The sequence below is a fragment of the Notamacropus eugenii genome, chromosome 4 (assembly GCF_028372415.1).
Source record: "Notamacropus eugenii isolate mMacEug1 chromosome 4, mMacEug1.pri_v2, whole genome shotgun sequence".
NCBI lineage: Eukaryota > Metazoa > Chordata > Mammalia > Diprotodontia > Macropodidae > Notamacropus > Notamacropus eugenii.
Window position 1 is genome coordinate 281,061,221 of NC_092875.1, and position 16,074 is coordinate 281,077,294.

At 34.6% G+C, this 16,074-nt stretch overlaps 1 protein-coding gene across 12 annotated transcripts in view; it reads right to left on the minus strand.

Annotated features, from left to right (window-relative positions):
• Nucleotides 1–16,074, minus strand: part of ASPH (aspartate beta-hydroxylase) — a 276,582-nt gene that overhangs the window by 215,437 nt on the left and 45,071 nt on the right. For 4 of the 12 annotated variants that reach the window (XM_072604669.1, XM_072604662.1, XM_072604664.1 and 1 more), the window contains exons 2-3: nt 3,360–3,509; nt 1,307–1,375 (exon numbers count right to left, since the gene is read on the minus strand). In XM_072604669.1, coding sequence (XP_072460770.1) covers nt 1,307–1,375; nt 3,360–3,509 — 219 coding nt within the window. Of the gene's footprint in view, nt 1–1,306; nt 1,376–2,834; nt 2,880–3,359; nt 3,510–8,299; nt 8,323–8,417; nt 8,633–16,074 lie in introns of those variants that run through there. The other 8 variants (XM_072604665.1, XM_072604671.1, XM_072604667.1 and 5 more) reach the window with 5 other exon arrangements.

Here is a 16,074-nt window from a genome sequence, read left to right on the forward strand (position 1 = left end):
AAACCAAATGTGTGAAGTCCTAGAGGTACTACCCTCAAAGACTTGAGCAATATGATGAAGAAGCCATGTGAAGCAATGTGACTAAGAGTCATGTTCTCAAAAAAAAATACAGAGATTTAATCACCCACATCAGTTATCAAATTTCTTAATATGAAAATTCTTACATAAAATGAAAATTGTAGTTAGTTTGTTTTTTATGAATATATGCCTATGTAAAAAAAAGTCAACAAAAGAGGGATTGCTAAGTAGACCAAATGTTTTCTTGTTAATGCTTCATTTAAAAATCTACATAATCAATTTCCAAATCTGAAATTTGATACATGAAATCCAAATATAATCCTGCCACAGATATGGACAAAGCAGAAATACTATCTTGTTAATAATTGCTGTTTGACAATTCCTAACATTATCCAACAAAGAACAAAACTGTATTTTAAACAATAGAGCTTGCAGACATATTTTACAAGTACCTTAACAACTTCTTTCTAAAAAATAACAAATAATATTAAAAGCTTTGAAAACACACTTTTTAAATAGCAAAGTAACTTTTCATCATACTAAAGAGTTGTTTAAAGGAAAATATTCTTGTTACCCAGTAGACAGTATAATTATAAATTCTAAATACTTAGTTTAAGCATTTAAAAGCTTTCTTTAAATTAAAGATATATATATGTATATATCAGGCAAAAAATACATTAAGAAATTTGACACAATTTTCTGAGTACTCAAAAATAAACAAGATCTGCTAGCAATCAAGAATAATCAATGGGCTCTTCCTTCTATTAAAGCACCATCACTGTTGCAAGAATAAAGTGGGGAAAATAACAAAAAGGCTTAGTCATCTGAGGTTCTTAATAGGATCAAATATAATATATTTAAAGTATTTACCTTGAAGATATGCAACAGATTATATGTTGTAACTTTTTACTATTAGTATATTATTTTATGGTAGACTTATACAAAAGACTTCAAACTTTAATTTAAAACTTAAGCATATATACAAGATATTTTAAAAATAAAAATATAATTATGTAGTTAATTTGAAAGCCAGTTAGTACAAGATTTATTAAATATTCAGAATAAAAAGTATTTTCAAGATTAAAATGGTACAAATAAAAGTTATTCTCATTTTATCAAAGTCTGCCTACAAGGAACATTTTACACATTATCTGTTTTCTTAAAATTTACAAAGCTATGTCTAAGTCTATGGACAAAATCCTAAAGAAATGTTCTCACAAACAAGGTTCCACACACAGTATCATTTTTCACAAATTCCAGTGCCATCCTGTAATGAAGGTATACTTGCCTAATAAAACTTTGGCATCATCTACATCAAAATCACCATCACCATCAGCATCATAGATTCCCAGCTTCCCTGTAATAAAAAAAAAAAAAAGGTGGGGGTGGGAGGGTGGGGAAGTGTGGGAATGAAAGAGAAGAAGATAATTGGACATTTCCATTTATTGAAATTCTGCATAGTAGACATAGATACTGCTGTAATACAACCCAGTGTACTTCCAACCCTATTTCTGTCCTCACAAGAAAAGTTATAATGTACTTTTCTTTAATATGATCTAAAAATCATGTGGAACTCACCTTGAAATTCTGACTTTCATTTATCCAATTAATTCAAAAAAGTGAAAACCATAAATGCTTAAATAAATTCACTTCATTCTATAATCACTTCTTTTAAAGTTTGAGATTATGAAATAAATGATTTAAATTGTACCAAAAGATTTTTGCAGCAATGCTAAAAATTTTAAATACCTTGTCCAATTATACAATATTAAAATCATACTGTTAATAGTTAAGGAAACTTCATGTTTTGAAATCTAGAAATTTTTGTGAATTTCTTCAATCCTCAAATTTATAATCAAATCTTACCAGACAGAAAATAAAAAGGAATGTCAAGTCCTAAATAACTAATTTTCAATCAAACTACTGAAGCAAATATATAATGCAAGGAAATGGTTATTTTTCTATTTAAAAAATAGCATTTACAGCAGAACTACTCACTCCCCCTCCAAAAAAAGTCACAGAGTTTCCTTAATAAGGAAGACCTAGACATTAACCAGGTACTATGAATGAACCACTTTATCTATGTCATTTAAAAATCCAATTAAACAACAGAAGTTTAAATTAATATTTAAAAGTAAAAAGATTAGGATTCAGCAAAGAGATATGGGCAACACAAGCACAGACTTTATCTTTCCTTTTCAAGGAAAGCAAGCATTCTAATTTGGAAAAAATATTTTAAAGATTCATTTCCAGCAGGGTGATCTATATTTAACATTACTGAGAGAAGCTATAAAAATTCAGTTCCCCCAAAACAGCCCTGAGGTCAATTATGTCATTTACCAAAACATCTTCAAAAGATATATTGGAACTTTTTAGGAACTAGCAAGAGTGGTAGATATGTTGCAGCTATGACCCACTCAAGTTTCCATTGTGTCTTTTTATTTTTTCTAAAAGACTGAGGTTATGCAGAGAAGTTTTTCACTCAGACATGTGACTGATGTAATTTACCATTAACACTTCCTAAAGTGAATAGAATTTTTCTAAAAAAAAAATTCTACATAGAAATCAAGAAATGATAAAGCTATAAAACTTCTATTTCTTTGACAAAATTTAAAATGAAAATTATAGACCTGAAGATCAAAGTTATATTTAATAATGAGCTAAGCTAAAAATAAGCTAACAAAACTATTTATCTTGCAGGAAATTGGTCATACCTCTCATATATTGTGAAGTATATTTAAATGAAAAATTAGGTAAAGTAAAATTTCAGAGAGAGAAAATATAAGCTTATTTAAAATATGTCTTGAATAGCCTACCTTGAAGTACCTCTGACAAGTTATAACGGAAGTCCTTTGCTTTGGCTGCATGCATATAAAAATATGAGAACTGTTACTAGCATTAAAATACACATATTATTTTAAGTATGTTCCTTTATTTTACCACTTGATTTACATGTTTCTTTCTCTATTAATAAATCACCATAGACACATAAAAAGACCTAAAATCCTGTTTTCTGCAAATTTCTTTCCAATCTGGAAGTCTTTGGCAACTAAATGTCAACTTTTCTATCTAGGAGTCAGTTTTCTAGAAGTTATTAAAATGTAAGACTTTTACTCAAGTTAATGCCAGAAAGCTACAATATTGTTTGCTTTTCTAAGAGGCATGACTACTATTCAACAAGTAAAATAACCTGTCAAATTAGGGGACTCAAATTTTGCTTATAATTACATATTCCCAAGACAGAGAGCAGCATTAAATATTTATTTAAGTTATATCGTCAGAACAGAAACATACATATTGGCAATTTTTTAAGTTATGGAAAGCTATAATACAACTCTTACCTAGAACTTCTTCATAATCAACAAGGTCAAACCAAACAACAGCTACAGAAGTCCAGACGCCCAGCAATGCAATTACCATAAACCATGTGAAAAATGAACTTCCAGAGAGCCCTTCTTTCTTTCCATTTTTATGTCCTCCATGCTTTGCTTCTGTTGAAACACAAAAAAGATGGAAACATCATTAGATGAAAAAAACAAAGCTTTCCTACAGCTTTTAATTTTTGAAGTGCACTACATTTCCTGGCAATTGGTTGTTTGAAGATAAGCTATGAGTATAAAGTATCCCAAGAATACAAGTGATTTAAAGAAATTCCTTTCATATTTCTGCCAAGTCTAACAAGAGATAGTAGGGCCAAATCATTATATTGAAAAAATAAAAGAAAACTTAAGATATCTGATATGAAAAACAATCTGGAAAATAAATCAGGGAGAGTTAATTTAAGAATTACTGGATTCTCCGAAAATCATGATTTAATTAAAAAAAAAAAAGATTGGATACAAAGCATTAAGAAGCACTAAATGAAAACTGCTAAGATGGATAAGAACCAGAAGGCAATGTAAATGGAAAGAATTCTTTGATCACTTCCTGAAATAAACCCAAAAGGAAAAGTCCCAGGAATGTCACAGCCAAATTCAGTTTCCAAATCAGAGAAAAAAATGCTGGAAGCACCTAGAAAGAAGCAATTGAAGTACCAAGGAACCATAGCCATACAAAACTTCATAGTATCCACTAAAAACCAGAAGATCTTGAAATACAATATTCTAAAAAGAAAAAGAAACAGGCTTACAACCAGGAGTCATTTTCCCCTGTGAAGCAGAGTATAACCCTACATGAAAAAAAGGAGGAGGAGGAGGGACCTGTACTGGCATAAATGACTTTCAAATATTTTTTGGATGTAAAGACCCAAATGGAGAAAATAACTTTCAATTACAAATAGAAAAATCCAGAGAAAACTAAAAAGGTATTTGAACTGGAAGAAGCTATGATTATTCATAATTGGACTGAGTGAGAAGAATATACAACTATAAAGAAAAGGGTGGGGTAACTGGGCATCAAAAAGAACCTCACCCCAGAATGAAATAGATAAAGAAGAGTTTAATGCATAAATACATGGAATTCAACAGGAAAATAAGCAGGGAAAGAAAGGTGGGGACAAATTTCAAGAAAGAGGACAACCCAAAAGAGAGAAGAGTCGAAAGCAAAACAAACTTCTGGATCTTGAAAAGGGGAAGGGGACAGAAGCAGAGGAAAAAAAAGAAGGAATAAAATCTTGACTTTAAGAGGGTACTTTAGATTGTCTCTGAGACAACTAGAGAATGACTAAACAAGCTGTGGTTCATGAATGTAGCAGATAATCACCATGCAACAAGAAATAACAAAAGAGACAATTTCAGAGAATTGTGTGTAGTGTGAACTGATCTGAATGAAATGGGTAGATCTAAGAAAACAACTTATAAAAGGACAACAGCACCAAAAAATAAATAAATAAATAAAACAACTTTGAAAGGCTTAGGAACTCTAGCTGATACAAGGGGACTGTCTGTCTCTTTTTTGTATGCCCAGCTCTTAGCACAGTATCTGACACATAGTAGGCACTTGCTAAATATTTATCTATTGATCACTTATAGTGCTATTGCACTATAAGAAATGATGGAGATAATTACAAAGACAACTGAGAAGTCTTGTATGAACCAACACGAGTGAAGTTTGCAGAACCAGGAGAATAACTTAAATAAAGATAACAATACTGTAAAGTCAAATAACTTTGAAAGACCTGGAAACAAAAATCATTGTAATGATCAACCATTTTGTTTTTCCTTTCTTAATTCAAGGGGTGGTGGGAATGAGAGGAGAGAAAGAAGTTGATTTTCACTAATTGAAAAAAATATAACGCAATTTTAAAAAACGTAAGTACTTTGAAAACTGGAACCATTTTTCTTTGTATCTCCAGTACTTGACAGTGTCTGGCACTAATAAGGTCTTAATAAAGGCTTTATGATTGATCAACTCACTTTTATTTTGTACTTGTTCAAAAACTTATCAAAACTGCACCCCGATGATCACCAGAACAGGCCATCAAAGATTTTTAACTGTACTGGAAAGTTACCTACTTTATTTCCAACCAAAAAGCTATGTAAATGTCTAACAGACTTTGCTAATTAGTAGGATCACAGTCGCACTAAATCAAAGATATTTGTGATAGACTTTGTAGTTTCATGAATTGTACTTTACCTAAGTTTAATTGTACTCAAACCTAAGTTTAAACTAAGTTTAATCAATCCTAAGTACAATACTAGATAAATAAAATAAGAGCTTAACACTTTTATAGATACTAAGAATAAAGATCACATGATGGGAATTTCATTTTACAATATTAATGGAATTTCTTTTTTAAGAAAGGGAAAGATGCCATTTAAGACCTTAATACTCTTATATTGTTACTGTATGAATGCAAATCTATTGATATGCCTTCTCCCACTCCATTCGACTCTGGATAATAATATTGATTTTCTGGGATAAAATACTCAAGTACAATAAGTTATTAAAGAACATACTGTTATCTCCTGCCTTAAAAAATGCCAAAATTTGCTCATGTCATAGTAAAACTTTAGATCCAGTCTCAACTGCCCTGGCTAACTATAAATATACCATACTATTTCATGCCATATTCAATTTCAAAAAATCTACAAACAAAAAACTTTTAAATACACCAACAGAATTGATGCTTAAGGTAATCCTGCAATAAATCCATTTTGTGATGCAATGTGTCAGTTATCATTTGAGATAATTTTATTTATCCTTATAGTTTCTTCTTAGAATAACAAATAAAATACAGTTGGTTACTTGAACTCTTCAGAAAAAATGACAGTATGTTAATCCAAGACTGAATATCTCCTAAATTCTGTGGTGACCTACTTTAACAATTTAGGCAGCAAAGCAATGAAAGAGAAAGACTTTTGCAAAGCTAAATTAGATTTACCATAGAACCTGCACTAAATTTCCTCCTTTGAGCCCCTCAGGCCTTCCCTCAAAACTATTATTTGCTTCAGACACAATTCTAATGAGATTATCTAGTTTCCTAGATTCTAGAACCTACTATAACACAGTCTCATGGGACTGTAAAGTTCTAAGAAATCTTAGAGAACACAGGATCATAAATTTAGTCCTAGCAGGGACTTCAGAGGCCATCTAGTCCAAAACCTCATCTTATGGATGAAGGATCTAGAGAAGTTAATAACTTGCCAAAGGTCTCTGTTCTGTGATCTATTCTAACCAATTAAGAGGAACAAATCAGAAAGTGGGCGATTGGGTTGGGAGTAGGAGGAAAAGAAGGTTGCTAAGGACACACATAAAGCAAGAAGAAATGGCCACTTGTACTGAGGGGAAAAAACAAATTGTAAAAAAAAAAAGGCAAACATAAAAAGTAAAATAAAGGCAAGGTCATTTATCATATAGGACGAAATGGTCTAGAGAATTAGAGCACAGTACAACTGACATCAAGAAAAAACTAAATTATTTTCAGTAATAGGAATGGGAGATATGAAATACATTTTAGGAAGACTTCTATTCAAAATGCTTTAAAAATTCTGAGTTATTAAAATGGTAATTTTCCCTTATCTGGAAAATTCACTTAAATAGAATTCTTCACTCCCACTGGTTACCAGATCAGTAAAATGTTACCAGAGAACATACTTCAGGAGCAGAGATTCTTAACATGGGAGTCCAAAGATCCCCAAGGGATCTACAGATAGGAAAAAAAAAATTCACTAACAACCTCTGACTGAAATTTAATATTTTCTTCAATTATGAATATAGGCAACAAGAGCCTTCACAATGATATATATATATATATATATATATATATATATATATATCCTCTTTTAAACATAAAATGTAACTTTAACTTGCATATAAAGTATATTTCTTATTTAATGTTAATAAAAATTATATATTACTATGTCATACATTTGGTTTTTAATATTTTTATAACTATATTTCAATATAACTGGTTGCCTCTGCAATCCTATGTACTTTATTTCATGTATTTAAAAACATTAATCTGAGAAGGGGTCCTTAGCCTTCACCAGACTACCATGGGGTCCATAACACAAAGAGGCTTCCTTCCTGTGCAGTCATGTTTATTAGATATACATTAATACATTTTCACCATTTCCAAAAGGAATTAAAATACTGATTTAACAAATGAAGTCTATATATCATAAGAATCTTTGTAAAATAAACTGACAGACACACACACACACACACACACACGTGTGTGTGTGTGTGTGTGTGCGTGTCCCAATCAACCAAAAGACCCATGTTTCAGAAGTTTAAAAGCTATACAATGAGGTGAATAAAGTGACTTTTAGGTCAGATCTAAAAGGAATATGAATCCTTTGGGCAAACATGGAAAAACTTTTTACACTATTGAACAAATAAACACCATATTCTTCAAGAAGGAAAATATATTCAAATACTAAAGAAAAGGCATTTTATTTTAACTGGAAAGTAACCATTATGGAAAATGAACAAAACAATTCTGTTCTAAAGGATAACAAATTAAAATATATGCCAGGAGGTTTAAATCTTGAATTAAAATCAAATTGTCTAAGTCCCTTCTTTGCACATATTGCCTGCCTCAAAAAGTAGGTCAACTACCATAGAGAATCATGCACCCAGCTGGAAATATGATTTAGAAATCAAACTTCTAAATGTACAAATCGAACAAGGAAAAGCTGTGTGTATATTTTGTTAATTTCAACTTCCTAATTTTTACCCCAAAACAACCTATATAATATATTCAAACAAAATCTAATGAAGTATGTCCCTACAAATAAAACATAACCAAGACAGAGAGATCTTTCCATTATTTCAAGTATAGTTAATTAGTTAAAAATTGGTGTCTATAAGTTTAAAACAGAAAATGTTCAACACTCACCCTCTTTCCATAGCACTCAAATTTCTTTCACAAAGTAAAATTGAAAAATGAAGCAAACATTTCAGCCAAACACAAAATACATAATTTTATCTTTTCCATTAAGAAACTAGTTATATACCTTTATCCTCATTCATGCTGCTTACGTCCTCAGAAAATATTTATCATGGATTTTCGATAGTTCCAGCTTTATAGGAGTGGTCAAACTTACAGCTAGCTCAGCTAGAACCCGAAATTGGACCTGACTACAAACTCTCCTCATAAGTTATTTTTAGTCACTCTTCTTCATAAGCCAAATGCTACTAATCACTCACTCTGAAATCCAGTACCAGCAATCAGACAGCCCTCCTCCTCCTAATAGGATATCCTTCTTGGTTAGTCTTTCCTTCCAATTTAGTCCCTAAGCACCAGGCATTCCAGAGAAATAAAACAGAACAAATTGTTCTGCAATCTTTTTCTTTTTCAGAAACACACTTCAATGTCCCGATTCTAAACACTAAGTCATTGTTAACCAAACATAGACTAGGACAAAGCATTGCTGTGAAACTTGGCTCTTAGCCAGGAAAACTCTGAGGGTTGGCCCTCCAAAAACTATTTCAGTATCTAATTTAGAAGATCATTATTAAACTTGCTGATGGCCACAGTTGTGCAGTTGTAGGGAGAAATGAATTAAGAGCTCCAGAATACTGTTCTACAATGTATTATCCATAGGTGGTGAAAGGGAGGGGGAACTTCCATAGCCTCCCTCTTGCTTCAAACATATGTATATTTAATTAATAATCCAGTATGAGCTTGGCAAAAGACTTTTGTATGAGAACCAGCCTAGCTAACTTTAGAGAGGCACTTCATCAAAAGGTTGGCCACCAGCTGATGAATATTTTTGGTAACAGCATCTTGTGAAGCCATTTATTAAAGTGTGGAGTAGAGTAGTAATCTGTGTTAGTGAAAAAAGTATCCAAGCCAAGTATCCAAGCCAATAAAAATCACAAATCTTAGTTACAACCATCTAAATCAAGGGTTAACCTTCAAAAAAATGGCATGCCAAGTCTTCATTTATTAAAAGGCATTTATTGTTTCACATATGTACAATAGATTCATTTAGGCTGCAATTAATTTTGAGTCACAGTACCTTTAATTTGGGAGATAAATCTTCAGTGGACATCAACATAAATTGTAAGCAAATCAAATACAAACTCAAAATAGTCAAGAGATTCTCCTTGATAATCTCCCACTTTTCCTTATCAGTCCCCTCCTAATGTACTCCTTTCCCTAAATCTGAAAATTCCAACTAAAATATTAATAACTAAAGTATATGTTAATAATAACTTATGGTATGAATCTCATTCAACTAATCTTTGCTTGATTATTCCGCAAATTAATCAACAATCATTTATTACTTGTTAGGCGCCAAACAGGGAAATATGCCAGGTGTTGTAAATGCAAATAATGAAATATTGTCTATTCTCAAGGAATTTACATTCTATCAGGGTGGTAAAATGTACAAAACTAAGAATATACAGAATAAATACAAAATAAATACTAGTATAAGAAAGGGAGAACACTTGGGCAGTTAGGAGAACAAAGAAAGTCTTCATGTCAAAGACAGTATTTGAATTGTGACTTCAAAGGAGGGATTCTATAAAACAAAAGTAAGGAAAGGCTGCATTTCAGATCTGGAGAACAGATAGCCATTACAAAGGCATGAATATGGGAGATGGGCTGTCATGTGTGAGGAACAGAGATAAAACAAGTTTGACTGAATCATAGACTATAGAGCAATATACAATGAGGCTGAAAAGGTACAGTAAGAGAGGCTGTGAAGTTCTTTAAAAGCTAAGAAAAACATGTTTTAACCTAGGGGCAAGAGATAGAGTCTGCAGTTTATTCATATAGGGTAGGAGGGGGTAGTGACATGGTCAAAGCTGCAATTAAGAAAAATCAATTTGGCATCAGCATTAAGGACAAACTGGAATGGAAAGAGACTTGAGGAAAGCAGACCAATTGGTTGGTTGGTTGTTGTCCTTTGTTTTCGAAGAGGACCAAAATGACATCACCATGATAAAGTGAAGTTTCAGTGTGTCCAACTGTGGCTGATCAAACCAATATGAGTTCAGAATGCTCTACCACAGGTTGGGCATAGAAAGTCCATGTGAACATTTGGGGTGAATACTCCAAATTTGTACATCCTACATCTACTCTGTGCTATCTCAATTCTGCTTTGCTCACAGAGGCACAGCACCTTTTCTAATCTGGGCATGCCATGCTGAGTATTCCTGTGCCAGTTTCTCCCATGTTGCACAGTGAAATCCACAGTTCTTGATAAAGATCTTAAGAGTGTCTTTGTAGTGCTTCTTCTGACCACCATGTGACTGCCTACACCATGTGAGTTCTCTGTAAAACAGTCTTTTTTGGGAAGCGCATGTTTTGCATTCGAATAACGTGGCCAGCCCATCTGAGATGTGCTCTCTGAAGCAGAGTCTGAATGCTTGGCAGTTTAGTTTGAGTACAGACCTCACAGTCTTCCTTATCCTGTCAGGTGATCTTCAGAATCTTCCTAAGACAATTCAGAAGGAAACAATTCAGTTTCCTGGCATGGCACTGATAAACTGTTTAGGTTTCACAAGCATACAACAATGAGGTCAGCAAAATGGCTCTGTAGACCTTCAGTTTGGTAGTCAGCCTAATACCTCTTCTCTCCCAAACTTTTCTTTGGAGCCTCCCAAACACTGAGCTAGCTCTGGCAATGCATGTATCAACCTCACTGTCAAGGTGTACATCCCTGGAAAGTACACTACCAAGGTAAGTGAACTTATCCACAGCATTCAAAACCAATTAGGAAGCTGATGAAAGAAGGTTATCAGATGTGAAAAATATTTTAAAGGTAGAAAAAAGCAAGTGACTGTATAAATGGGGTGAGGGAAAAAGAGGAATTGAGGATAAAGCAAAGGTTATGAACCTGGGAGCCTGAAAAGATGGTGGTACCCAGACTAGAAATGTATAATTTTGAGATGTTTCTAGGGCATTCAGTTTGAAACATCTAATGGCAGTTGAAGATGACTGAAGATCTGAGCTAAATATCTCTCTTTAATACCCTAATTCATATTCATTCATTCTCATTCTCTATCTCTTTCTCTCTCCCTTTCTTTCTCTGTCTCTCTTTCCCTCTCCCTCCCACCTTGCATCTACTACTTTATAGATGACTTCCAAATCTATAGTCCTACATTACCAAATGCCTAATGGACATTTAAAACTAGATACTATAGAAACACTTCAAACAAAGTATTTCTAAAATTGAACTCCAACTAAAAAAAATACACTTCTTCTGGAATACCCTATTTCTGTCAAGAGCAGTACCACCTTTATGTCAGTCACCCAGGTTTGAACCTTTAATAAAATTCCTTGACTCCCAACTCTCATGTAGTATATAGAATCAATTGACAATTATTGCCAATTCTAGCTCCACAACATCTCTTACATTCATCTCATTCTCTCTCTCACAAACTCAAAGACTAATTCAGGCCTTGATGACCTTTTTCCTGGTCTACTACAAAACTCTCCAAATTGGTTTCCCTGCCTCAAGTCCCTTCTCTCTAATGCATCCTCCACATAGCTGAACTCCTCTGACTTTTTATTACCTCTAGGAACAAAGAAAAATTCTTTTGTTGTCACTTAATATCCTTTACAACATGACTCCAACTTACTTTTCCAAAACAATTACACAATAATGCAATTTCTAGGGTTATATTACTATTCAATAACATCATTTTAAAATTTCTGTATTGAGGCACAGCCCAGCATGCAGAGTGCAGCCCAGCATGCTGAGTGTAGCCTTGCAAGGACAGGACCCAGGAGACACAGGCAGCAGCTCCCAGATTGCTCAACCCACAAACACCACAGACAGCTTCAAAGGTCAGTGGGAAGGGGCTCCTTCACCCAGGAGAGGGGAGCATAGTCTGAACCATTGGCAGTAGCCACTGCAGCAGCAGCTTCCATTTTTGGAGCCCTCCACCTAGAGCCCCAGGGGGAATTGAGCAGCTGATCTGGGGTGAGGAGGAGCTCTGGTGTGGTGGAGCGGGAGGGGGTTGTAGTAAGGTAATTTTAATTGCAGATTTGGGGCAGAAAAGTTTTTGTTTGTCCCAGACCAGTGTGCAGGCCAGGAGAGGAGAAAACTCCTTTCCCTTGATCGTGCCACCTTGAAAGAACTGAGAGCTTCCAGATTCCCAGAGTACACCCTCCTCTTGACAAATGACTCAAAAGTCAAGTAACTGACTGGGAAAAATGCCCAATAAAGGGAGAATAAATAAGACTACAGAAGGTTACTTTCTTGGTGAACAGGTATTTTCTTCCATGCTTTTGGATGAGGAAGAACAATGCTTACTGTCAGAGGATGTCAAGGCTTCTGCATTCAAAACCTCCAAAATAAAAATGCAATGGTCTCAGGCCAAGGAAGAGCTCAAAAAGGATTTTGAAAATCAAGTAAGAGAGGTGGAGGAAAAGTTGGGAAAAGAAATGAGAGCCATGCAAGAAAATCATAAAAAACGAGTCAACATCTTGCTAAAGTAGACCCAAAAAAATGCTGAAGAAAATAACACTATTAAAAGTAGGCTAATGCAATTGGCAAAAGAGGTCCAAAAAGCCAATGAGGAGAAGAATGCTTTAAAAAGCAGAATTAGTCAAATGGAAAAGAAGGTTCTAAAGCTCACTGAAGAAAATAGTTCTTTAAAAATTAGAATGAGGGGGCCAGAGCCAAGATGGCAAAGTAGAAAGATGCACATACTCAAGCTCTTCCCCCACAGCCCACAAAATGCCTGTAAAAAATGACTCTCAACAAATTCTAGAGCAGCAGAAGCCACAGAACAACAGAGTGAAAGAGATTTCCAGCCAAAGATAATCTGGAAGCCTACAGAAAAGGTCTATCCCACTGGATGCTGAGCGGAGCTAAGCCCAGCCCTGGCCGCATAGCACCAGGAGGAACAAGCCCAGAACAGGCCAGGGAGTAATTAGAAGAAAACACTTTTGGGGAGGAACAAGGTAAAAAAAAAAAAGAGAATAGAATAAATGGGGACAGAATAGGATGGAGGGCAATATAGTTAGTCTTACACAACATGACTATTATGGAAGTCTTTTGCAAAATTACACATATATAGCCTATATTGAATTGCTTGCCTTCTCAATGGGGATGGATGGGGAGGGAAGAAGGGAGAAAAGTTGGAACTCAAAGCATTAGAAACAAATGTTGAGAACTGTTTTTGCATACAACTGGGAAATAAGAAATATAGGTAATGGCACATAGAAATCTATCTTGCCCTACAAGAAAAGAGAAAAGATGAGGGTAAGGGAAGGGAGGGGAGTGACAGAAGGGAGGACACACTGAGGCAAGGGGAAATCAGAATGCAAGGCATTATGGGGTGGGGGGAAGGGGAGAAATGGGGAGAAAATTTGGAACTCAAGATTCATGGAAATGAATGTTGAAAACCAAAAATAAATAAATAAACATTTTTTAAAAAAAAATCTGTATTTAATATAATTACATAGTTTTATTGTTATTAATATAATTTGTCATATACTTTTCCTAATATTGAACCATTACAATATTCATGAAATGTGACTGTATTCATGACGCAGGTAGGTGGCACAGTGAATATAGTACTGGCCCTGGGATCAGGAAGAACTGAGTTCAGATCTAGCTTAGACATATACTATATGATATGACCCTTGGCAAGTCAGTTCATCACTATCTACCTCAGTTTCCTAAACTGCAAAATTGGGGTGATAATAATAGCAAATTTCTTTCAGAGATGTAAGGATCCAGTGAGATAATATTTGTGAAGTATTTAGAATAGAGCTGGAGGGGGGTGGAGTCAGGAAGTCAGAGTAACAGCATGGACTTGCTATCACTCTCCTCACAAACCCAGCCAAATACCTGTAAAAAATGACTTAAAAAATTCTGGAGCTCCAGAACCCAAAGAATGACAGAGTGAAGCAAATCTCCAGCACAAGACATCCTGGAAGGTGACTGGGAAGTATCTATCGCACCATGCTGGTAGCAGAGCACAGTACAGCATAGGCTAACGCAGGCACAGACGGGACCTGAGCAGGCATTGGGGGAACTGAACCTTGGGCACCTATGGCAGTTTTCAGACTTCATAACCTCAAACCACCAAGGACAATTTGGAAGGTCAATGGAAAATATCTTTGGGACCTTTATGAGAGGGCAGAATTGACAGGCCCCACCCAAGGGTAGTTTAGGAGGTGGAGGAGCCTAGGGGCAGTCACAGCACTGGCAGCAGGAGCAGGGGAAGTGGCAGCAGCAGTGACTATTTCTGGAGCTCTAGGTCCACAGATTGTGGGGGGGGGGGCAGGGGGAGCAGCTGACAATACACCCTCCATCTCCCCTGGAAGCAGAGAACTACCTTAACAAAGAGCTCAAAAGTCAGATAAATAGCTGAGAAAATAAGCAAAAACTGAAAAAAGAATCAGACTATAGAATCTTACTTTGGTGACAAGGAAGACCAAAGTATACAAACAGAAGACAACAAAGTTAAAGCTCCTATATCTAAAGCCTCCAAGAAAAATACGAATTGGTCTCAGGCCATGGAAGAGTTCAAAAAGGATTCTGAAAAGCAAGTAAGAGAAGTAGAACAAAAATTGGGAAGAGAAATGAGAGTGATGCAAGAAAATCATGAAAAACGAGTCAACTGATTGCTAAAGGAGAACCAAAGAATGCTAAAGAAAATAACACTTTCACAAAACAGACTAACCCAAATGACAAAAGAGATCCAAAAAGCCAATGAAGAGAAGATGCCCTACCAAGCAAAATTGGCCAGATGGAAAAGGAGGTCCAAAAGCTCACTGAAGAAAATAATTCTTTAAGGATCAACATGGAGCAGATGGGAGCTAACAACTTTATGAAAAATCAAGAAATTATAAAACAAAGTCAAAGGAATGAAAAAATAGCAGACAGTGTGAAATAGCTAACTGGAAAAATAACTGATCTGGAAAACACATCCAGGAGAGACAATTTAAAATTATTTTAAAGCCATGAAATTCATGATCAAAAAAAGAGCCTAGACATTATCTTTCATGAAATTATCAAGGAAAACTGCCCTGATATTGTAGAATGAGAGGATAAAATAGATATTGAAAGAATCTACCAATCACCTCCTGAAAGAGATCCCAAAATGAAAACTCTTAGGAATAATGGAACCGAAATCCAGAGCTCTCAGGTCAAAGAGAAAATACTGTAAGTAGTCAGAAAGAAACAATTCGAGTATTACGGAAATAAAATCAGGATAACACAAGATCAAGCAGCTTCTACATTAAGGGATCATAGGGCTTCAAATATGATATTCCAAAAGTCAAAGAAGCTAGGATTAAAACCAAGAATCAGCTACCCTGCAAAACTGACTACAATACTTCAGGAGAAAAACAGTTTTTCAATAAATCAAAGAATTTTCAAGTGTTCTTGCTGAAATGACCAGAGCAGAATGGAAAATCTGACTTTCAAACACAAGGATCAAGAGAAGCATGAAAAGGTAAACAGGAAAGAGAAATCATAAGGGACTTACTAAAGTTAAACTATTTACATTCCTACATGCAAAGATAATATTTGTAACACTTGAGACTTTTCTCGGTATTAGGATAGTTGAAGGGATTATATCCATATAGACAGCACACAGGGTGAGTTGGATAGGTGGGGATAATATCTAAAAAAATATAAAATTAAGGGGAGAGAGAAAGGGGAAAATGGAATGGGGCAAATTATCTCACATAAAAGA